This window comes from Mastomys coucha, unplaced genomic scaffold (genome assembly GCF_008632895.1).
Source record: "Mastomys coucha isolate ucsf_1 unplaced genomic scaffold, UCSF_Mcou_1 pScaffold23, whole genome shotgun sequence".
Lineage (NCBI taxonomy): Eukaryota > Metazoa > Chordata > Mammalia > Rodentia > Muridae > Mastomys > Mastomys coucha.
Window position 1 is genome coordinate 14,928,083 of NW_022196906.1, and position 21,653 is coordinate 14,949,735.

Below are 21,653 nucleotides of genomic sequence, written 5' to 3' on the forward strand. Positions count from 1 at the left end.
AAAGTAACTAGATTCAGATACAACACAGGCTGCAGCCATAGCCCTCCATTTATCTACGAAATAAACTGGGACACCCTCACCCCTCACCCCTACCCCACAGGGGTTGCCAGAAGGGATAAGATCCAGCCCTTATCTATGTGGCCTGCTGTATGCATACATCAAACTGTGATAAAGTCCAGTTTATAAATTAAGCAAAGAGAAAGATGAAAAAAAAGAAACTAACGAGCCATTAGTATACTGTTTTTTTCATTTGTTTGCTTTCTGTTTTGTTTTTGGGTTTGGTTTGGTTTTTTTTTTTTTTTTTTTTTTTTTTTTTTTTTTTTTTTTTTGAGACAAGAGACTCTTGTTTTGTTTTTGAGACAGTAGCCACCCTGCCCCCCAACCTGACCTGGAATTCACTATGAGTACCAGAATGTCCTGGAAAGCACAGAGATCCTCCTGCCTCTGCCTCCCAGGTGCTAGAGTGGGTTTTGTTGTTGTTATTTATTTATTTTGCTTTATTTTGTTTTGAGACAGGGTCTTATGTAGCCCTGACTGATTTAAAATTCACTACATGGCTAAGGATGACTCTGGACTACCATTGTCTCTGCTTCCACTACCTGAACACTAGGACCACAGGCATGTACCGCCATGCTGAGCTTATAGGGTGCTAGGGTTGGAACCCGGGACTCCATACATGCTAGGCAAGCATTCTGCCATCTGACCTACCACCCCAGCCTTTTTAATTCTTAGTTTGAAACAGGCTGGCTTCAGACTTGTATAGCTCAGCGTGCACATGTGCGTGTATGCATCTGTATGTATTTTGTTAGTGTTTCGTTTGTGAAACAGGGTCTCAAAATATAACAATGCAATGCACCCCTGGCTGGCAGAATTCACTATATAGCCCAAGCTAGCCTCCAACTTGCAGGAATCTTCTTGCCTCTGCCTCCCAAATACTGGGACCACAGATAGCACATGACACCTGGAACCAAGTTGGTCTTCTGACACCAACACTAATCAACTGTCCCACCTTCAAGCCCTCAAGTGTTACCTACCTTCACACCACGAAGTCCAGGATAGCCCGGAGGGCCTGCTGACCCTGGTGGGCCCTGAAGGGAAAATAAGGTCAGTGCTCTCTTGTTCCAAGCCTTCCCTGTTTCCAGTATCCTGTCTCCTCACTTGTTACTCCTCTTCCCCAGCCCAGCCACCCTCCTAGTCACTCACCTGAGCCCCCTTTTCTCCTGTGGGACCCTCGTGGCCTGGGTGGCCCTGATGGAGAAACACATCAACTCATCAAAGGCCAAAATTTGCTATACAGATATCCAAACCTCCTCCTTCCCCTCCCCTTCCCCCTTGTCTCACCGGGGGCCCCTCAGATCCTGGGACACCTGGAATTCCGGGGTTCCCAGGGGGACCCTGAAAAAAAGAGGAAAAATAAGAGTAGCCTGAGAGTCTCGGTATCTAGACAGGAGGGGTCTACCCAGGCAGCTCAGAGTGAGCCTACAACATGAGCCCATGTTTGCTATGTGACTCTGATGGCCCAGCTTGCCCTCTCTGAGCTTCAGAAATCCTCCTCATCTGGGAGAGATGCAAAAGCAATATGAGAGCCTGGGGGGTGGGGGAATGCATGCCTTTAATCCCAGCACTTGGGAGGCAGAGGCAGGCAGATCTCTGAGTTCGAGGCCAGCCTGGTCTATAGAGTGAGTTCCAGGACAGCCAGGGCTACACAGAGAAACCCTGTCTTGAAAAACAAATGAAACAAAACAAACAAAAAGCACTATGAGAAGGGTCGTGGTGTGGCTCAGTGGTAGATCTCCTTCCTAGAATCCACTAGTGACAAGCTGGGGCTCTGTTCCAGAGTAGAGTGCTTGCCTATGATGCACAAGGCCCCAGGTTCTCTGCCCAGTACCGCAAAAAGAGCAAAAACCAGTATGAAATTGGCAGAGTGGGAGCTTCTCACCCACACCCCTTTGTCTTGTTTCTTTGCTTCATCTCATTTATTTATTTACTTATTTATTGAGACAAAGTTCTGCAGTAAGGTCCAGGCTGGGAAGTTTGCTGGGACTGCAGGGGTCGCCACACCTGGTTCTCCAGTTCTGGTGTCCCAGCCTCTTATCTGCCTCTTTGGGCCTATCAGATATTTGAAGGATCTGGGACCTTTTTTGATTGGTGATCTATACGGGAGGGTCCAGCCTACCAGGAGTAGTATCGCCCTGGGCTGTATAAGAAACCAGGCTGAGCAAAGCCAGTTAGCAGCATTTACCCACAGCCTCTGCTTCAGTTCCTGCCTCGAGGCTCCTGCAGTTCCTCAGTAACATGGAAGCATAGGTCCATGAGTTCTTTCCTCCTCTAGCTGGCTTTGGTCAGTGTTTTATCGAAACAGAAAAGCAAACTAGGAGACACACACAGATGTACACATACAAACAGGCATGTATACACCACATGTGAGCACACACACACACACACACACACACACACACACTGTACCTGCCAAGGAAGCAAGCAATAGATGTGCAGAGAGACAAAGCTAAGGTCTTTCCTTCATTAGCATCTTGGGAGTCCCTTCTGTGAGGGTGTCCATACTAACAACACCTCCTCTGTCTGCCAGCCTTAGTGGGATCCTCCTGGGAACCCTCCCCCAACAATGCCACTCTGTCACTCTGGACTGGCTTCGGGAATGTGACTATTCATCAGCAGGAAGTCCCTCAAAGGAACCCTTGAGCGAAGCCTCTCTGGATGACATAAGGAAGTCGCTTACCTTTTCCCCAGGAGTGCCAATGGGCCCCTGGGGGCCTGGAATTCCCTGGGACATAAAAAGAAGGTGATAGAGTCACAAAAAGAGAGATAGACAGTAAAACTGGACGAGGGAAGACCGTGGCTCGCCCCCACCACACCCCATTGTCAAGACTGAGGGCCTGAACCTGAGAGCCATGGTTTCCTTGCTGTCCTGGGGGACCTGGTTCTCCAGGAGGACCCTATGGGTTCAGTGAAGGCAGAAGGCGTCAGAATATGGAGAATAAGGAAAGTTCCAAGTAGACAAGGCTGTAATGATCATGGGCTTGGAGAGTTGGAAGGGCGAAAACAAATGGTAGGACACTTACCACGTTGCCTTTGGCCCCTGGTGCACCATCACTCCCTGTCACACCCTGTGAGGACAGAGGATATGAGACCAGGACAGATCAGGACCTGGGTGCAAGCTGCTGAGAAACACGTATAAAGGGGAACACCAGCAACAGAAAGTATAGTCCAGCTCGGAAGATGCTCAGTGGATAAAGGCGCTTGCTGCACAAGCATGAAGGTCTGAATTCGAATCCCCAGAACCCATGCAAAAGCCTGACTAGTAGCATTGGCATTTATAATCTCCTACAGGGAGATGAGAGGCCAAGACTGATTTCTCTGGAAAACGTGAAGGCCAGCAAAGTGGAAAAACAAGAGAAAAACCCTCAAACAAGCCCAGGCGATTGTTCACAGGCCTTTAACCACTCAGGTGGCAGCAGAGGGAGGAGGATCTCTAAATTAGAGGCCAGCCTGGTCTACAAAGTGAGTTCCAGGACTGCCAGGGCTACACAGAGAAACCTGTCTCAAAAAAGAGAGAAAGAAAGAAAGAAAGAAAGAAAGAAAGAAAGAAAGAAAGAAAGAAAGAAAGGAAGGAAGGAAGGAAGGAAGGAAGGAAGAAAGAAAGAAAGAAAGGAAGGAAGGAAGAAACAGAAAAACAAAAACAAAACCCTCAAACAAGATGGGAGAAAACCAACTCTCACAAATGCCCTTAGACTTTCATACTTGCACACTTGCCCTGTTGTGCAGGCAAGAACAGTCATACACAGTAAGAATAAGAGAAAGTGAGGGTGAAAGGAGGTGGGGAGATGGTGGGGGAGCTGTTACTCAGTGGATAATGGTATTTGCTGCTAAGACTGATGTCCTGAGTTTGATTCCAGGGACCCACATGGTGAAAGAAAAGATCTGATCTCTATATGTGGGCCATGCAAACACACACACACACACACACACACACACACACACACACACCAATAAATACAGGTAAGACAGGGGAAGACAGGTAAGAATAAAAAACAGACAGGAAGCCAACAAGATTCTCACCGGGCGTCCTAGGGGGCCAGGGAGACCTCTGGGCCCAATCAGACCTCGGGGACCCTGCAAGAAAGGGGCCACATAATACCTGGATCAGAGGTATATACTCCTGCAAGTTTCATGCCCCCAAGAGGACTCTCCCCTCTCCTCAACAAGTAAAGGAGTCTGGGGTCTCCCAATACTTACTGGCTCTCCAGCCTGGCCAGTGGGCCCTGGAGGTCCCTGCAGGCCCTGTGGAAAGTGCCATCATTATTTGCACTGAGCAGGTATAGCCCCAGAGTACAACCTCCCCTCATCTAGATGCCCCTTTAAGAGTCAGCTTGGTGTCTCCACATTCTTACAGACTGAGCTCACAGTCTCCAGGCCTCAACTTACCCTCCCACATCCTAACCCTAAAGCTAGCTTTCAGCTCCAGCGCTGCCTTTTAGAGGACCTGGGGCTTCCTGCTCCACCAGTGCAGACCCCAGTCCCCACACACCACTCAGCATATTTCTGGGGGTTTGTTTGTTTGTCTGTGTTTGTTTCAATGTCAGGGAATGAAGCCAGGGCTTCATATATGGTAGACAAGTGCTCCACCACTGAGCTGCACCCCCAGCCTCTCACTGAAGGATTCCTTCTAGGGGCTCTGAGCTACTTTCCTAGCATACCAAAACACTCAGGCAAGAGCTCTCCTGCTGAGATCCAGGTTCTTGCCTCTCTTCGGGGTTTCTGAACCTCTAAGCCAGCCTCTTTCCTGTGCCCCCCTCCAGCTTACCTTTATACCGTCCTCTCCTGGGGGACCAGGCTGCCCTACATGTCCAAAGTCACCCTGGCACAGAAAAGGAGGGGGACATTTGAACAGATTAGCACATGCAGGAGCCACGCCAGAAAAGCTCAGTGTGGGGACATGAAAGCTCAGACAGGGTCTGAAGCTCTGAAGTTAATGAAGCAGTACACACTGAAACAGGGGCGTGGGTATGGGAGGGGCACTCACCCTCTGGCCCTTCTCACCAGGCAGCCCCGGCAAGCCATCAAAGCCCCGGTCACCCTGTTGGAAGAGACAGCAGCTGCCTTGAATCCTTGACCTTGACAGTCCCCCTATCCTCCGATGCCCCCCCAACCTGTCCTGGCCCCAGCACCCACCTTGGGTCCTGTGTCTCCAGGAAGCCCCCGAGCCCCATCTGCTCCAGCTCGGCCCTATGAAGAAAGTGAGGCTAAAGTCAAGGATGGATGATCTTCCCAGAGCTCTAAATGTCCTGTTATCCATTATCGCTACCGTGCACTACATTTTACTGTCTCCCAAGGGCTGCTTTCTTAAATTTTTGTTTTGTTGTTGTTGTTGAGACAGGGGCTCACTGTGCAGCCCTGGTTGGCCTGGTACTCACTATTTATGCTGGGATCACAGGCCTGCCCAGAGATCTACCTGCCTCGGACTCCTGAGTGCTGGGGTTAAAGTCACCAAGCCTGGCGAGTGTATTTAGTGTGTGTGCATGCGTGTGCGTGCATATGCCATGGCATATAAGTGGAGGTCAGAAGACAACTTGTGGAAGTCAGTTCTCTTCTCCCATGAGGTAAATCTTGAGACTGAACTCCAGACTGGCAGCAAGTGTTTTACCCTATGCAGAAGTTAAAGGATGACCTTGAATTTCTAATTCTCCTGTCTCATCTCCCAAATGCTGGGATTACGGGCACACTGGCATGCACAGCTTCAGGGATTCTTTTTTTTTTTTTTTTTATACTAGGCAAAGAATTTATTAACCTTTTCCAAACTTTATTCCCAGGCTTCTTCAGCTTAATTTGCCACAAAGAATGAATTAGGTATAAGCGAAAACTGAAAAGAGCTGCAGTGTCCGGGGGGCTTGGGCTAAAAATATTAAAGACCTAGATTTTTATCAGATCCATAATAAACAAAAACATTTTAAAAAGCAGTCATGGTATAAAATAGCAGCTCCTGTAAGTTCTGCAAGTGTCACCTTCTTCAGAAGTTGCTTCAATTCAGTTTGCCTCATTCTTAGAAGCCTCATCAAAATTCTCCACCAGATCTGGAACTTCATCATCATCATCCTCTCCAGTAGCAAGTGGCGCTTTTCCATCCACAGATTGTTTGGGCAGAGCTTCAACCAGTCTCCTCAAACTAGTCAGACTGTCTGCACCAAGCTGGTGGAGGATGCTAGGAAGCATTTCTGTCAGCTGCTTTGTCTCAGCATGGCCTGTAATGGTGAAGGTGTTTGCTGCCAGAGATGCCTGAACTTTAGGGTTGTTAAAATGGATCACTGTTCCTTGGTTTGTAAACATGTTCACCTCTTCAATGCCAGAGATATTGTTTACCCCTAATTTCTTTAAGGAGAACTGCAGTTTTTTATCGTCTGCTGTGGCTGTTCTGTGAACCACCTTCTTCTTTCTACGAGCAGTTCCTTTTCCACCAATGCGCACTTGTGCCTGCAGTTTGGCGAGTTTCTCCTGGTTCATGATCGTTTCTTTCATCTTGTCGGAGTGGAGATGCGGCCTTGCGGAGAACTAAAGTTCACGCTCAGGGGGTCTTGGGCAGACCAGCTGAGAGAAGGCACACACACGCCACGGGGACGCAAGATGGCAGCTAGAGGCAGGATTCTTTTTTATATGTTGAGCTGCTTAGGTTGTTCTTCACCTGCTCCTGACTACACGTCAGACCCCAGGCCAAGCCTTCGTTGTCATTGTTCTCAAGTCCCTTTAAGGCTGCCACCTGCCACACCCCTTCACTATACACCCAGCAGAGCACCCACTGCCACCTTCAATGTTCAGGTCCCTCTGATAACACAAGAAGACCAGAGAGAACGAAACCAGAGTTTTTGTTTGATGCTGGTGGTGAGCAAAGCATAACTAAAGAACCTCGAAGTTACTCACTGTCTTGCCTTCCCGTCCAGGAGGCCCAGGAGGGCCCTGTAATCCTCGGGGGCCCTACGGTGGGAAACAAGAAGGAAAAATTAAAAGAAAAGGCTTGTGCTTTTTTGTTTTTTATTTTGTTTTGTTTTGTTTTGTTTGCTTTGTTTCTTTTTTGACAAGGTCTTACCATGTGACTTTGGCTGGCCTAGAACTCACTATAAAGACCAGGCTGGCATTGAATTCATAGAGATCCCCCTGCCTCTGCCTCCTGAGTGCTGAGATTAAAGATGTGCACACCTTTGATCCCAGCACTTGGGAGGTGGAGGCAGGTAGATCTTTGAGTTTTCAGCTAGGCCTTGCCCTCCTGGTCCTTCAGCCTCTACCCCGCCAAGTGCTGGGATGGCAGCTGTGCACCCCACACCCGGCTTATGCAGTGCTGGGGCTGGGACTCAGGGTTTCATGTATATTAGGCAAGTGCTTTACCAGCTGAACCCAGTCCCCAACCCAGGACCTATTTTATTTATTTTTATTTCATGTGCATTGGTGTTTTGCCTACATGTATGTCTGCGTGAGGGTGCCTATGGAAACAGAATTACAGACAATCATGTACCACTATATGGGCACTGAGAATTAAACCCAGGTTCTCTGGAAGAATAGCCAGTGCTTCTAACCACTAAGCCATCTCTCCAGCTCCCTTAGAGCCTATTTTAAATCACTCCCCAGGAGAGGCAAAGGTTCACATGTATATTCTATTCTGTTTGTTATAATTCCCCAGCTGGCATTTTATCCTGTAACATTTGGAGGAAACTTTTCCCATCTAATCCATTTCCCCCCATATCCCTCCAAACTCACCTGTGGCCCTACTTCTCCCAATTCACCTTTCAGACCTGGATATCCAGGGAGGCCCTTGGAGGAGAAGAGATGGGGGAGGAGCCCAGTTTGAGCAATGTGGCCCGCCATCTGGCATAGACACACTCTCCCCAGTGCAGACCCCTACTTACCACAGGGCCTGGGCGCCCAGTGAGCCCTACTGGACCAGGGGGCCCTTTCATGGACAGCTGGAAAAACAGACAGAGCAAGAGTCCCCCATAAGACTATAGAAGCACTGCTAGAGGTAGGAGTGTGCCTCCTTCACAGGTTGTAAATTTGTCCCCCGACTCATGTGTTGATAATACTTTGAGGGGAGCCTTTCAGAAGATGACTGGGATTAGATGAAATCACAAGGGTGGAGTCCCCCATCCTGCAATCAGTACCTTTAAAAGAGTGGTGGGTTATCTTCATGCATGTACTATCTTGCCTTGCACTGCCCTCTACCAGTTACAACACACCCAGCTAGGTGGCAGCATGCTGCTCTGGGACTTCCCAGCCTCCAGCTTCATTAGCCCAGATCCTCTGTTCTCTATAAACCACCCAGGCTCAGGATTTAACAATAACCACAGAAACTCACAGCAAGCATCTTCAAGAGAGAGACGTCCTCAGTCTACCAACCCATCCTACATGAACCTTTCTGTCTGCTGTCCCTCAAATAACACATGCCCCTTAGCCCACTCACCTGAGCCTGTTGCAGGACTGCCTGGGCCTGGGCCTGCTGGAAGGAGACTGGGGGTCCTTTCATCGAGCTGCTTGCAAAATGGAACTAAGGAACAACTATGAGTAGAGATCCACAAGAAGGCATCCCCTGGGGTCAGGACTCCACTGCCCAGGGATGGGACTCTTCCTCCTTACCGGCATCATAATCACTGTGCCCGGCAGGCCCCGGACTCCATCAATGCCTGGGATTCCTGGGAGGCCAGCAGGGCCCTGAGAGAAAGAGCAAGACAGAGGGGTGGATGGAGGAGGGAAGAAACAGAGGTGAGGACAAAAGATGGAAGATGAGAGGGGACAGAGAGGGAGAGAGACTGAGAAGGAGCCTGAAGACCTGAGTCTGATCGCCCAAGATCCATGTGGTAGGAGAGAACTAAGTCTTGCAAGGTGTCCTATGACCTCTGCTCAGGGGCCAGGGTACATGCCACTATCCCCCATGTGTGCATGCACATGCACAAAATAGATAAATTAAAATGTCATGAAAAATTTAAAGATGCACAAAAACAGGCACAAGGAGAAAAATGGGATGGGAGGTCAGAGTTCACAGAGTTCACAGATGGGGGCAATATCACTTCTGGGATGGTGTTCCCAATCCCAGCCCCCACACCCACATTCAAATCTCTACACTCCCAACCCGAAATCCCACCCCAGCACAAGGATACACTCCAGTGGAGAGTCTCTTACCGGTAGACCACGGTCCCCAGGGAAGCCCGGAGGCCCAGGAGGGCCTGAAGGACCAGATATTCCCTGTGGAGACAGAAATTAGAGGTCAGAAGAGATGCAGAACTTGAGCCTAGCTGGCTTCTGACCCACCTGTGACCTTGACTTCAGCCATAACTCCTGACTACCACTTAGCCAGCTCTGTTCCCACCATGGTCTATTGACCTCTCAACTTCACACACTAAATCTTTTTGACACATCTTTTGGGTATAGAATATCCAGTGACCTTCAGGCAACACTAAAATCCAAATCTTGTCCCCAACTAGAAGAGAGTCAGGCACCATGGTGCGCACCAATGTTCAGGAGGCTGAGGCAGAAGGATCAGGAGACAGTCCAGCCTAGGCTACATAGTGAGTGAAGACCAGCCTGGGCCGTATAAATGGAAAGGAAGAGAAAACAGCTGCTCGAGCACCCAGTAGCACAGCTGTTTTGTGTGTGGCTCTAGAAGGCAGGGGGTGGGGAAAGAGGTGGAATTCGGGGCTAGAACCAGTACTCACCTGGGGTCCTGGAGCTCCTGCAGGCCCCTCAAACTGCTGTCCCTGGGGGGAAAACAAGTGTGACCCCTGTTCTCATGAAGCCCCTCAACCTTCTCACAGCCCACCCCCCTCTCACCTGCTCTACTCTCGCAGGCTCTCCCTTCGCTCCCTTTTCTCCAACACCCTGGGGACAGTGAGGAGAGAGAAAATATGACATGAGGGCAGAGACATGAGGGCAGAGACAGAGACATGAGGGCAGAGACAGAGACAGGGGGCAGAGACAGAGAGGATGGCAGAGACAGAGACAGGAGGGCAGAGACAGAGATAGGAGGGCAGAGACAGGAGGGCAGAGGCAGAGACAGGAGGGCAGAGACAGAGAGGAGGGCAGAGACAGAGACAGGAGGGCAGAGGCAGAGGCAGAGGCAGGAGGGCAGAGGCAGAGGCAGGAGGGCAGAGTGATGCTAGGACCTTATTCAAACCTGTAGCCATCCACAGGTAACTCATGAAGTCATTTAGTGTGTGACACCCATATGGCAAATGAGTTGTAACCCTTGACATGCGTGATGACTTATCCTCATTGTTAGCCTGACAGGATTTGAAATTGCCTAGGAGAGGCCAGCTCATGCTTTAATCCCAGCACTCAGAGGCAGAGGCAGGAGAATCTCTGGGAGTTCAAGGTCAGCTGGGTCTGCATAGCAAATTCCAGGATAACCAACCAGGGCTACACAGTAAGAGTCTGTCTCAATGAATGAATGGATGAATGAATGAATGAATGAATGAATCCGACAGCAACAAAAATGGAATCACCCAGGAGATTGGTGAGATGAAACTAGGTGTGTCTGGATGCATCCAGAGAGAATTTACTGAGGGAGGCATCCAGAGGAACAGTGGTGTTTTCCCAGATAGAGTTAAAGGGGAGGAGGGTGCCGGGTCAGCAGAGAACAGCTTTCCCTCTCACTGCTTCCCCTTCTGCAAGAACGGAAGCCTCCCACCACATGATCCTGTCTCCATGATGATGCTCAACCGGGACTCTCTGGCTCCCCCTACTGTCCGCTCAGCAGGTAGGACACTCAGAGAGCTGGAAGCAGGGTTCCACTGGAAGTCAAATGGCTTCTCCACTGCTTAGACTAAAGGCCACTTGCATCGCCAGCCCCTGTCACACTGTAAGTGCTTGGTAAATGTTTTGCAGCTGCAACTGTGCCAGGGGCACACAAAGGCAGCTGACACAAAACAAACACAGTTAAGAACAAGAATGTATGTATCTACAGCTCATCTCCTGATCCAGCTCCTCTAGACTCACAGGAAAGATCTGGAACTCAGTCTGTAAAGACTGTTCCGCTGCCCCGAACTTGGGGCCCATGGTGGGGCCACCTCCTTCACCCTCCTCAGTAGCATCCATCTCTGGAGTCCTCCACTCAGTTTCAGTACTAGAGTCCAACCCCTGCGGAGGACATTGGGAACGTCAAGGTTTATGCTTGGCCATCACCTTCACCACCCCACCCCCCTGGCCCAGCGACATCCACTTCCCGACAACCTGCAAGACTGTGGCATTTCGTCCAATAGTGACAGTGGTGGTGATGGCCAAAGGTGTGGGAGTCGGAGGCAGGTGTGGAACTGGCTTCTCTGTCTCAGGGATGAGGAGGGAGGTCTGCAGCAGAAATGGAAGGAGTGTCAGATCTGGGGTGAGGCCAATCAAGACAAAGGAAGCAAAGGAGAAGCCAGGGCTCCCTTAGGGGAATCCCCAGTTCAGGGTCGGGTAGACAGAGGTAGCTTCCCACCAAGTTCAGAGGCTGGTGGGGGAAAAACAGGTGCCCGGTACAAGGTGGCCAGAGGGGAAACCTCCTTAGAGGAGCAGAGCAGGGCCAAATCTCCCAGGCCTGGGAACAGAACTGGATTGGCTCCAGGGCCCAGTGGTGAAAGTAAAAAGCCAGCACTCCGGGGCCAGACAACCGGAAGCCCAGCCCCACGTGTTTTCTCCCCGGACAGCTCAGCCGTCAGCCAGCCAGGCTGCAGCTCATCCAGCCTGGACAGCTGCAGGAGAACTGGGTCAAGGCAGAGAACTTGGTAGTCAGACTATGGGACAGAAAGATCTAGAACTGATATCTAATTACAACCAGTGACCCTTCCAACCAAGGACCCAACCAATGACTTCGGGCCCCTTCCCAGTAATGTACCAGTCAATAACCTACAAAATTAACCCAAATTATTCCAAAGACCAGTGACTGCTAGGTGAGCCCTGCCTCCATGATTTGCATCAATGGCTCCGGAGAGAAAGTCTTCCATCTAGGAAGCCAACTATGACCCCAAGTAGTGGAATCATCCAACAAAATCACTGTTTAGTGATTCTCCCAAATAATGAACCCTCTCTGCGGTCCTCAGCCAATTATTCCACTAACAATGACCCCATTGTGTCTTCTAGCAATCTCCCTAATAAATAACCCTTAACCTTTAACCTCCGACTAGTGCATTGGCTTATTTTAATGACAACCTGACACAGCCTAGAGTCACCTGGGAAGGATGTCTGTGAGTGTTTAGATCAGGTGGACCAGTGGGATGTCTGTGGGAGATTGTCTTGATTGTTGTTAACTGAAAGATCCAGCCCACTGTAGTTGGCCCCTCCTAGGCAGGAGGTTCTGAACAGTATAAGACAAGCCAAAGCTAGCTGAGAGCAAGCAAGCAGGAATTCATGGACTTCCTCTCTCTGCTCTCGATTGTGGATGTCATGTTTTAAGTTGCTGCCTTGACTTCCCCCAAATAAGGGGCTATAACCTGGAATTGTAAGCTGAAATAATCCCCTCTCTCCTCTAAGTTGCTTTTGGTCAGGTTTTTGTTGTTTTGGTTTTTGATCTTTTTTTTTTTAATATGTATGTATGTGTGCATGTGCGCACACTCACAAATGTGCCATGTGAGTGCAGGTCCCCTGAAGAGGGAGGGCGTCAGATTCCTTCGAACTGGAATTACAGGCTGTTGTGAGCCATGTGAGAGAACAGTGTTGCCATCTTCATCAAAGACAATTGTAGGTAGGAAAGACTCTCAAGGCCCAACCTGTGCCACTCCCTTGTAGAATGAGGTCGAGGGTGGGCATTGGCATCTCCTCACCTGAGATTCCAGCCACTCTTCCCTGGGCCTCCCTCCCAGCTATCTGTAATTCTGCCCAGGCTGCACGTGGTTTCCTGGTCTCTGGAAAGGTGAGAGTACTGAGTGTGGAGGCTAACTGAAGAGGCTTCTGTCTGTGCAGCTGAGGGGAAAGACGGTATCCACGCTTAGGGAGACTGCTTCGGGGTCACCCACGCCCCAGTGTGTAACGCCTCACCTTAGCTCTCTGTACGTACAGCCAACCAACTCATTGGTTTCCCAAGCTAGATGTGAGTGACATTATACCATGGTTGGCCACTACTTCCCTATCTATTGATCATGTCTGCCGGGAAAAGTTCACACACAGCAAAGACCAGTCAAAGTACCAACAGTGACCTTTATCAATGACCTTCACCAATAGCCTCCAACTAGGACTCCAAGGGAAGACCTCCAACTAGGAACTCCTTACGTATTCACCTTAATGAACAACCTCCTCAACCAGCAATCCTAACTAGTACCCTCAAGAAGTGAGGGTGGGGAGGGGAGTCCTGGAAAGGGGAAAACATCTGAAATGTAAATAAAGAAAATATCCAATTAAAAAATAAAATATTTTTAGAAGGAAAGAAGTGAGGGTGATCAGAATGTGACATCTGTCATCCCGCTGGTCTCCAGGACTGACCTTGCTGGTCTAGCTCGCTAGGCAGCTGTCCCCTTCCTTCCTCGCTGCTCCATGTGTCGCTCCCAAAGGTGCAAGCTTAAAGAGGATGACCTTCCCTGACAGAGGGTTGGGAGTATCTGTGCTCCTCTGCTAGAACCTCCAGATGAGTCCCCAGACAGGACCGTCAAAGGAAAAATCCCCACCGGTGGCCCCAGCAGTGAACCCCACATACTGACACAATAACCAGTGCACCTGTAACCAGTTACCCTAGCTGATGGTCCCCTCGCTAAGACTCCACCATGACCCTTCTAATCACAGGGTCCTCTTGGGTTCAGAGGTGCCTCCTCCAGCTCCCCGTGAGCACAGAGTGTGGAACAGACACAAAAGAGCCCCTGACCCAGGACCTGCCATCCCCTTCAGCTGAGAGAATCAGACCTCAGGAGTCAGGCCCTGAGGACCAACACAGAGATGAGGGACTAGAGGTGGGTGGCCATCAGGCAGTGAAGAGCAAAGCAGGAGGTTCCAGGTTCTTACCTGGTTCTCAGGGGCACCAGGGGTCGGACTCAGTCCAGAGGTCTCCTTGTTTTTCTTTCTTCCCTTGCCCTTGCGACCCCGCCCTTTTTTCTTTCCTTTGCCCTTTCGACGACGAGGGGCGGGTGTTTCTGGTTCATCATCTTTGGAGGCCTGGGGAAAGAGTCCTAGTTAGGGCTACAATCTCTCCCCATTGGAAATGCCATTACTTGAGTCACTGAGGGCTAGGACATGGTCATTGTTATCATTCAACCTATGGTTCACTTAGGTGTGTGTGTGTGTGTGTGTGTGTGTGTGTGTGTGTGTGTGCCCATACATGTGAAAGCAAGAGGTCAGCCTTGGGTGTCATTCCTCAAGCACCATCCACCTCGCCATTTTGACTGGCCACTGAACCTCAGGAATCCTCCTGCCTCGGCCTTCCCAGCACTGGGGTTACCAGTGTTCGACTATGCTCAGCATTGCCACACAGGCTCTGGAGATCAAACAGGTCCTGGTACCTGAAATGGAAAGCTCTTGACTAACTGAGCCATCTCCCCATGCGCAGGCAGGATATTTTTGATATTGCTGATATTTTGGAGACAGGATTTTGCTATGTAGCCTAGGCTGGTCTCAAAGTCAGAGTCCTCATCGTCAGCCTCCTGAGTAAAGAGAGGACTAAGATGTGCCTCATCACATCTGGGTTGATGTGTCACGTCTTCTGTGATCTGCCCTGTGTTTCCTGTCTAAAGGTGTTCAACTCTTTGTTTCTGGGTCATCATCGACTCTCTTGATACCTACAGACAGGGATGCCACCTGGAACCCCCTACTCACCACTGTGGTTGTGGAATCGAGGGTATCACAGCCAGGGAGGTAGCGCTCACAGGCTTGGAAGGCAGCCTCAGGGTCTGGAACGATCAGCAGCTCCTGGATGTCTCCCTAGAAAGGAGGAAAAGGAGCCACAGGATGACCCTAGTTTCCCAGCATGCCTCCGAGCACCTCCAGCCATAAAGCCTTGGTGTCTCCCACCCAGAGCACCCTAAGGAAGGGAAGACCTGCAGCATCTACAGGTAGCAAAGAAGCAAAGATCTCACCAACCTCGGGGCCCCACAGAAAAAAACACACCCAGTGTGATGGTTAAGCTTGTCAGCTTTTTAAAAATTACATTTATCTACTTGAAGTGGGTATATACACACGCACAGGAGGGACGTCACAGGAGTGCCACGTCACTCCTTTGTGACGCTGAGAGGACAACCGAGAGGATTTAATTCTATCCTTCCACCACATACATTTCAGGTTCAAGCTCAAGTCAACAGACTTAGCAGCATGAACCTTTGCTGACTGAGCCATCCTGCAGGGCCCCGAGATGATAGTCAGGTCGTCTAGAATTACCTCACAAGGCTCTGCGCGTGCCTGGGAGGGATGATCTACATTAAGTTAATTGAGGTGGGAAGGCCTATCTACACAGGCCATGGGCTGGGGTCCTGGACTAATTAAAAGGAAGAAAGTGAGCTGAGGGCCAGCGTCCACCTCTGCTTCCTGACTTCAGATGCAGTTCGACTTGCCACCTCACACTCCTTGCCAGGATGAGCTGTGCCCTCAGTCTGCAAGCCCAAGTAAGCCTTCATGCTTCTGCCTTGCATTTTGTCACAGCGATGGAAAATGTGACTAGTATACTCAGCATCTGCCGCCCGAAACTCAGGGTCCCTTTTCTCTCATGCCACTTCTGTATGCCAGGTACTAGACAGCAGGTGGCTCGCTAGAGAGATGAGGTCCTCCACACGGGCATACATTATCCTGACTACCAGCACTGGGTCGTGTGGTGGTCTCAGCCATCTGTCACAAGCATTTACTCCAGCAGGGACCAAGGATGCGTGTGTGAGACCTCACATCTTGTCGATTTACTGACACTCACTCTCTTGTGCGGCACTCCCTTCCTTCAGCTCTGTGGGGCTAGGTGGAAACTGGGCATTATCCTTCTCTGTTCTCTTCTAGTTTAGGCTGGGGACAAAGCTCCCCACCCTCTGCCTCAGTTTCCCCTGCAACTGAACTACATACCTCAAAAGACTCCTCCTTGGTGTCCTGGGTTCCCATCACAGTGAGTCCAGCTGTGCTTATAAACTGAGGCCCCTGACCAAACATGGGGGGCTGAGGTTCACAGTCAACCACCAGGGTCACCTTGTTACCACTGATGCTGACCGCCACACGGTGCCACCTGCAAAAGGAACAAGTCTGTCAGTGCAGGGATTTCCACAGGGCACCCCTTTCCCTTCTTCCATACTCACCTGCCATCCATAAGGTTGACCTGCTTGGGGAGGGGCCTGAAGGAGTCACCAAGGAGACCCAGTGCTGGCCCCAGTGCCAGTCCCAGCTGCCGGACACCCTTCTCATCATAAATAGACAGAAGGACAGACTGATTGGCTGGCTGGGCCCTCAGAGTGAGCAGCACAGAAAAGTTCTCAGGAAAATGTCCATCTGTGTGGGCAGAGGTAAAGGGAACAGGTAAGACAGGCAGGGTGACTTACCCTTCCAGGATGAGCCCCCCTCCCCAGCCTTCCCATTCTGACTCACCTGGAAAGAGCTGCCATGTGGGGACACTGAGAAGGCTGGACTTGCCCACCCTAAATGCTCGGTCACCCTGTGGAATCCTCTGGGGGCAGAAGCCAGGTCCTTCAGCCACCCCAGCCTGATCTCTGTGCACAACCAAGGCTTCCAGTACATCCACAGGTTCTGCTGTAGAAAGACACAGGGGGGTGAGAAGGTGTGGCCAGAACCAGCATAGGAATCGGGCCTGACTGTACAGTCTTCAGTCCTGAGAAGGTGTGAGGAGGAGGCTCCTCTCCCTGCTCTGCACAGAGAGTTCAAGGCCAGCCTGAGCAACTTAAAGAGATTCTGTCTGAAAATAGAGAAGTTTAAAAAAAAGAAAAAAAAAAAGGCCCCAAACTCTAGAATACTTGCTGAGGTTTTGGGGGTTCCTTTCCTCACAGTCCATCCAGGAAGAGGCGAGTGGCCTGGGACTAGCCGCACCTCCCCCATGCCCCACAGATGTTCTTGGTACATCAGTCTGTTGACTGGTTGTTTCTTTCCCCCTAAGTTTTCGGTGAGAAAAAAAAAAGCTGACCTAGTTCTAGGATGAATCAAATCTTCCTGGCTGGAGCCCCAGAGCCAAGCCTTCCCCTTCTCCCTACACCCCCACACTGGTTCCTTGGGCAGCTTCCCGGCATGGAGCCCCCTTGCAAGGGAAAACCCACAAGGGGAAAAGGAGTGTGGGGGTGCACTTTTCTTAGCCTCCTCCCTCTGATCCCCAGCCCCATGGCCTCTCCTTATGACTCCCAGGACCCACAGCCTTCTCTATCTTATTCTCTCATCTAACTCTCCCTGACTTCCTCCATCTGACTCTCCATCTAACTCCCACTGACCTCCTCCCTCTGACTCCCCATCTAACTCCCCCTACCTCCTCCCTCTGACTCTCAATCTAACTTCCCTGACCTCCTTCCTCTGTCCTGGACCAGTTTTATCACCTTCTGACCATCTATTTCTGATAACCCCTGATCTTCTCCCTCACTCATCCCAGAAAAGAAAGAATAGGTCTGGCCCCAAAGGCCTCTAATCCAAGCCATTTTTGCGGCCCCACCCAGGCAGCTTGGCCAGTGTTAACTGAATCCACATGGTTTGTACAGGGCGGGTAAGGGATTCCCCTGGGCCCAAAACCCCTGGCCTGTCCCTTCCCCTAGCAAACTGTCCCACTAACCCCCTGACCCAGACTCTTGGTAGAATCAGGTTCTGCTAAATCCGCCAGGACCTCACTTCAGAGTGGCTCAGCTGACCTCACCACTGGAAATTGGGTTGGGAGACTAGACTTGGAGAGGAAGAGACATGGAGGAAGACACCCCCATCCCAGCTGCCCCCTTTACCCTCTGAACTTTGTAGAGTCCTGTTCAGGTACCTGTATCCTCACCTCTGTCCATTCTACCTTCTCTCTGTCCCACTCCATGGCTCAGGTCTGAAATCAGTCAACAATCAATCTTGCTTTCTTGGTATTCTCTCTCTCCATCTGTTCCCACCCCAACCCCCACCCCCATCTGTAATTGTCTCTTCAGTAGCCAGGCTGTCATTAAGAAGTATTTGGGGCTGAATCTGGGCTCTCAGGCTCTGCTAACCACAAGGTCATCCCCCTAAGGATCATCCTAGGGAAGATTTAGATCCACAGCATCATCTGGTAGAAGGACTTTGCCCAGCTCAGCTTATTGGTTTTGTTTTCAAGATAAGGTCTACTGTAGGCCAGGCTGGTCTTGAACTCCTGACCTTCTGTTGTTCACCTCCAGAGTGCTAAGATTACAGACATGCTCTACCTTGCCCCATTTATGCAGGGCTGGGATGGAACACAGGGATTTGTGCATGCTAGGTGAGTACTTTACTAATTGAGCTAACACAGATCCCAGCTTCTAGGAAGTAGGAAGAGGGGTCTCCCCTTGGTCATTACTCACTCCCATTTCAAAAGTCCTCCCTGCCATTGCCCAGAGGACATGTGCTTCAGCCTTGAGTCCTCTTGGCAATGACCTTTCGATTGCTGACTGCCCTTTCTTTCTCACGGCTCCATGACAAGAAACACACAAGAGCCATTGAGCCTGTGGGACATGCAAGAGGGGTCAGGGGCCACCCAAACTCCCCCCCACACACACATACACACCCTCTTCCTGCCTTGATCGAGGCCTCTAGGGAGATGCTTGGTGGGGTCTAGGATGTGAAGCGGGTAGGTGGGATGCAGCTGGGTCATGGCAGGAAAATTTGCAAGCATGGGATTTGCCACTGGTTGAGGTACAGGCAGTTAATTAGATGAAAAGCTTTCAGGACTGACAAGATGGTTCAACAGGTAAAGGCACTTGCTGCCGAGCCAAATAACGTAAGCTTGATCCCAGTAACCCACACACTGAACGGAGAGAACTCCCTACTTCAGGTTGTCTGACTTCCACATGTGTGCGCGCACACACATCCTGAAAGGAGAGAACTGGCTGCTTCAGGTTGTCTGACTTCCACATGTGTGCGCGCACACACATCCTGAAAGGAGAGAACTGGCTGCTTCAGGTTGTCTGACTTCCACATGTGCGCGCGCACACACATACACACAAACAATGAAGAAATGTAAAAAAAAGAAAAGAAAAGAAAAACTTTAAGTCCGATGCCATTGTTCAGCATGAGTTGGGGCCCTGGCAGCAAGAGCTCCACACCGTATACCTCACAGGCCAGACTTGTAATGGGAGATGGAGGCTTTAACCCCCAGATTTCTCCCACGCAATGCAAGGGAAACTATGACCAAGTCACTGAGTGGGCGACTGCTTGTGAAAGATGACAGCATTTGTCTGTGGACCATAGAGAAGCATATGTGAGAATCTGAAAACACAGGAGGGTCCCGTCTGGGTGGCAGATGGGGTTGCCTGGGTGTGGCCATGAGTTGCACATTCCTGGAGTCCCAGGGGTCTTGTATTCTGAATGAATGCCTGAGGTTGCATGACTCTGAGGTTGTGTGAGCGTGGGAATGGGGCATAGGCCAACACGGAGTTCCCCACATGGCCTGCAACTTTCCCAGACTCAGCAGAAATTGGGAAAGTAGAGTCAGTGTATGCATGTGGCCTCTGGGGACAGAATGCACCTTCCTCTCCTTCTGTGAGGTGATCTAGGTCTTAGAAGCCCTGGTCATCCATCACTTGGAGAATCATCGTGTCCTCCCTCTTACCATTGCCACCCGCAGAACCCAGAGAGGCGTGGCTGAGGCACCAGGCCACATGCTCACAGCTGGGCATGCGTCAGCGGTGACTCACCAGTCCCTTAGCCCTGGGGACCCCCTTGGGGGCCCTGAGAAATTCTTCAGGAAAAATCACCCCAGGATCTTGCAGCTGGGGTGTGATGCAAATTCCACTTGGCCTTCCTCGCGGGCGCTGAGCCCCACCCCCTCCTGGTGCCGCACCCTGCCTCGCCCCTCAATGCAGCCCTCCCGTGGGCCCTGTCCATGGTGCTGATGCTGTGGCTCTAGGGAGAACGGGGGTGGGGGAGGGGAGGGGGCAGGAGGGGTGGGAGCCAGTTTGGGGCAAAGAGAGGATAATGTAAAAAAAGCCCTTGGGAGAAGTGCAAAAGGGAACTGTGCGGGTCAGTGAAATGGCTGGATCGGGGTGCTTGCTGCAAAGTCTAATGACCTGAGTTCAATTCCTGAGGCCTACATGGTGGAAGGAGAGACTGATCCTCAAAAGTTAGTTGTTCATCTGACCTCCACACTCATTCTGTGGCACAAGTGTACACACACACACACACACACACACAAACAGAGAGAGGGGGGCAGAGACAGAGAGACAGAGAGACAGAAAGATGTAATTTTTAAAAGAAAACTGTGAATTCCTGATTTGTCCATCCCACTCACCACCAGCCTCAGAATTAGGCACTCATGTTCCCGTGGGCAATAATATAAACCCCTAAATCCCAACTACAGCCAACCAAAGACAAATAAACACATCTGTAACACATGATTACTCTCAAAAATCATCCCAATGGGGTTAGGGGTTGAAACTTGGTAGAGACAGTGCTTGCCTAGCATACTGGAAGTCCTAGGTTCCATCCCCAGTACGACATGATCCATCCCAGCCCTTGGAGGATAGAGGAGGGTTAGAAGTTCAAAGACACAGCCTGGATTACATAGTAAGTTTGAGGCCAGCCTGAGCCACATAAGACCCTATTTCATACACCAGCGAAGAGAGGAGGGGAAGAATTACAGCTCCACAGACACGTTGAACTCTTGCATCTGACCTCACACACTCTCCCAAGAACTGTTCTGTAACCCAGACTTATACCATCCCAGTCAGCCATCACACCCAAGTGCACATATATGCACACACTCCTATAAAATACAGTTGGTTTTAGTGGAGGAGGGGTTGTTTTGTGTTCGTTTGTTTAAGACAGTGTTTAAGACTGGATGTCTTAGACTCACTTTTCAGACCAAGCTAGCCTCGAACTCACAGAGATTCACCTGCCTCTGCCTCCCGAGTGCTGAGATTAAAGACATGTGCCACAACGCCCAGTTTAAAATACGTTTTTTTGTTTGTTTGTTTGGTTGGTTTGGTTTGGTTTGGTTTTTCGAGACAGGGTTTCTCTGTATAGCTCTGGCTGTACTGGAACTCACTCTGTAGACCAGGCTGGCCTCGAACTCAGAAATCCGCCTGTCTCTGCCTTCCAAGTGCTGGGATTAAAGGCGTGTGCCACCACCGCCTGGCAAAATACGTTTTTTTTTTTTAAATGCAAGCTCTCATATAGCCCATGTTGGGATTGCACTATACGCAGAAGCAGTCATCTTCACACACTAGCTTGTAAACACAGCCCGTCCTTTTCCTGGCAACATCCCCCTCCTCACATGCATGCATCAGCTAGAGCTAGACCCTAGCTCTAGGCACCCGTTACGAACAACCTCTCCCTTGCACACACGTTTTGGGGTCTCCCTTGCACCCTCAAATGCTATTCCAGCCCATCGTTCCTGCTCACCAGCCAGCGTCCAGGACACGAGCTGCAGGGAGGCCAGGAGCAGGCAGAGGCCGGCCTGAAGCTGGTCCAGTCTCCGGCAGCTTCTCATCCCAGCGGGGCCCGGTGCACCAAGGCCAAGGGGAATGTGGACTGGTCTTCCAGTGAGCAGTCACTCTGGACAGCCGGAGGCTGTGAGGATCTGCGGGAGACTGTCGGAGACC

At 50.6% G+C, this 21,653-nt stretch overlaps 1 protein-coding gene and 1 pseudogene across 5 annotated transcripts in view; both read right to left on the minus strand.

The window, feature by feature from the left end:
- Col5a3 (collagen type V alpha 3 chain) overlaps positions 1–21,653 on the minus strand; it is a 46,361-nt gene extending 24,708 nt beyond the window's left edge. For 2 of the 4 annotated variants that reach the window (XR_004111621.1, XM_031344636.1), the window contains exons 1-27: positions 21,454–21,625; positions 16,501–16,662; positions 16,215–16,404; positions 15,988–16,144; positions 14,764–14,868; positions 13,957–14,106; positions 11,224–11,337; positions 10,990–11,130; positions 9,826–9,873; positions 9,711–9,752; positions 9,178–9,240; positions 8,635–8,709; positions 8,462–8,545; positions 7,911–7,967; positions 7,762–7,815; positions 6,931–6,984; positions 5,191–5,244; positions 5,042–5,095; positions 4,823–4,876; positions 4,255–4,299; positions 4,078–4,131; positions 3,081–3,125; positions 2,901–2,954; positions 2,738–2,782; positions 1,342–1,395; positions 1,204–1,248; positions 1,035–1,088 (exon numbers count right to left, since the gene is read on the minus strand). Coding sequence is in view for 3 of the 4 variants with exons in the window: in XM_031344636.1 (XP_031200496.1) it covers positions 1,035–1,088; positions 1,204–1,248; positions 1,342–1,395; positions 2,738–2,782; positions 2,901–2,954; positions 3,081–3,125; positions 4,078–4,131; positions 4,255–4,299; positions 4,823–4,876; positions 5,042–5,095; positions 5,191–5,244; positions 6,931–6,984; positions 7,762–7,815; positions 7,911–7,967; positions 8,462–8,545; positions 8,635–8,709; positions 9,178–9,240; positions 9,711–9,752; positions 9,826–9,873; positions 10,990–11,130; positions 11,224–11,337; positions 13,957–14,106; positions 14,764–14,868; positions 15,988–16,144; positions 16,215–16,404; positions 16,501–16,662; positions 21,454–21,541 (2,142 nt within the window). In the remaining variant the exon portion in view is untranslated. Of the gene's footprint in view, positions 1–1,034; positions 1,089–1,203; positions 1,249–1,341; positions 1,396–2,737; positions 2,783–2,900; positions 2,955–3,080; positions 3,126–4,077; positions 4,132–4,254; positions 4,300–4,822; positions 4,877–5,041; positions 5,096–5,190; positions 5,245–6,930; positions 6,985–7,761; positions 7,816–7,910; positions 7,968–8,461; positions 8,546–8,634; positions 8,710–9,177; positions 9,241–9,710; positions 9,753–9,825; positions 9,874–10,989; positions 11,131–11,223; positions 11,338–13,956; positions 14,107–14,763; positions 14,869–15,987; positions 16,145–16,214; positions 16,405–16,500; positions 16,663–21,453 lie in introns of all 4 variants that reach the window. The other 2 variants (XM_031344635.1, XM_031344634.1) reach the window with 2 other exon arrangements.
- On the minus strand, positions 5,784–6,644 carry LOC116072992 (annotated as a pseudogene). Its single transcript, XR_004111622.1, has one exon. The product of XR_004111622.1 is annotated as a transcription factor BTF3 pseudogene (transcript).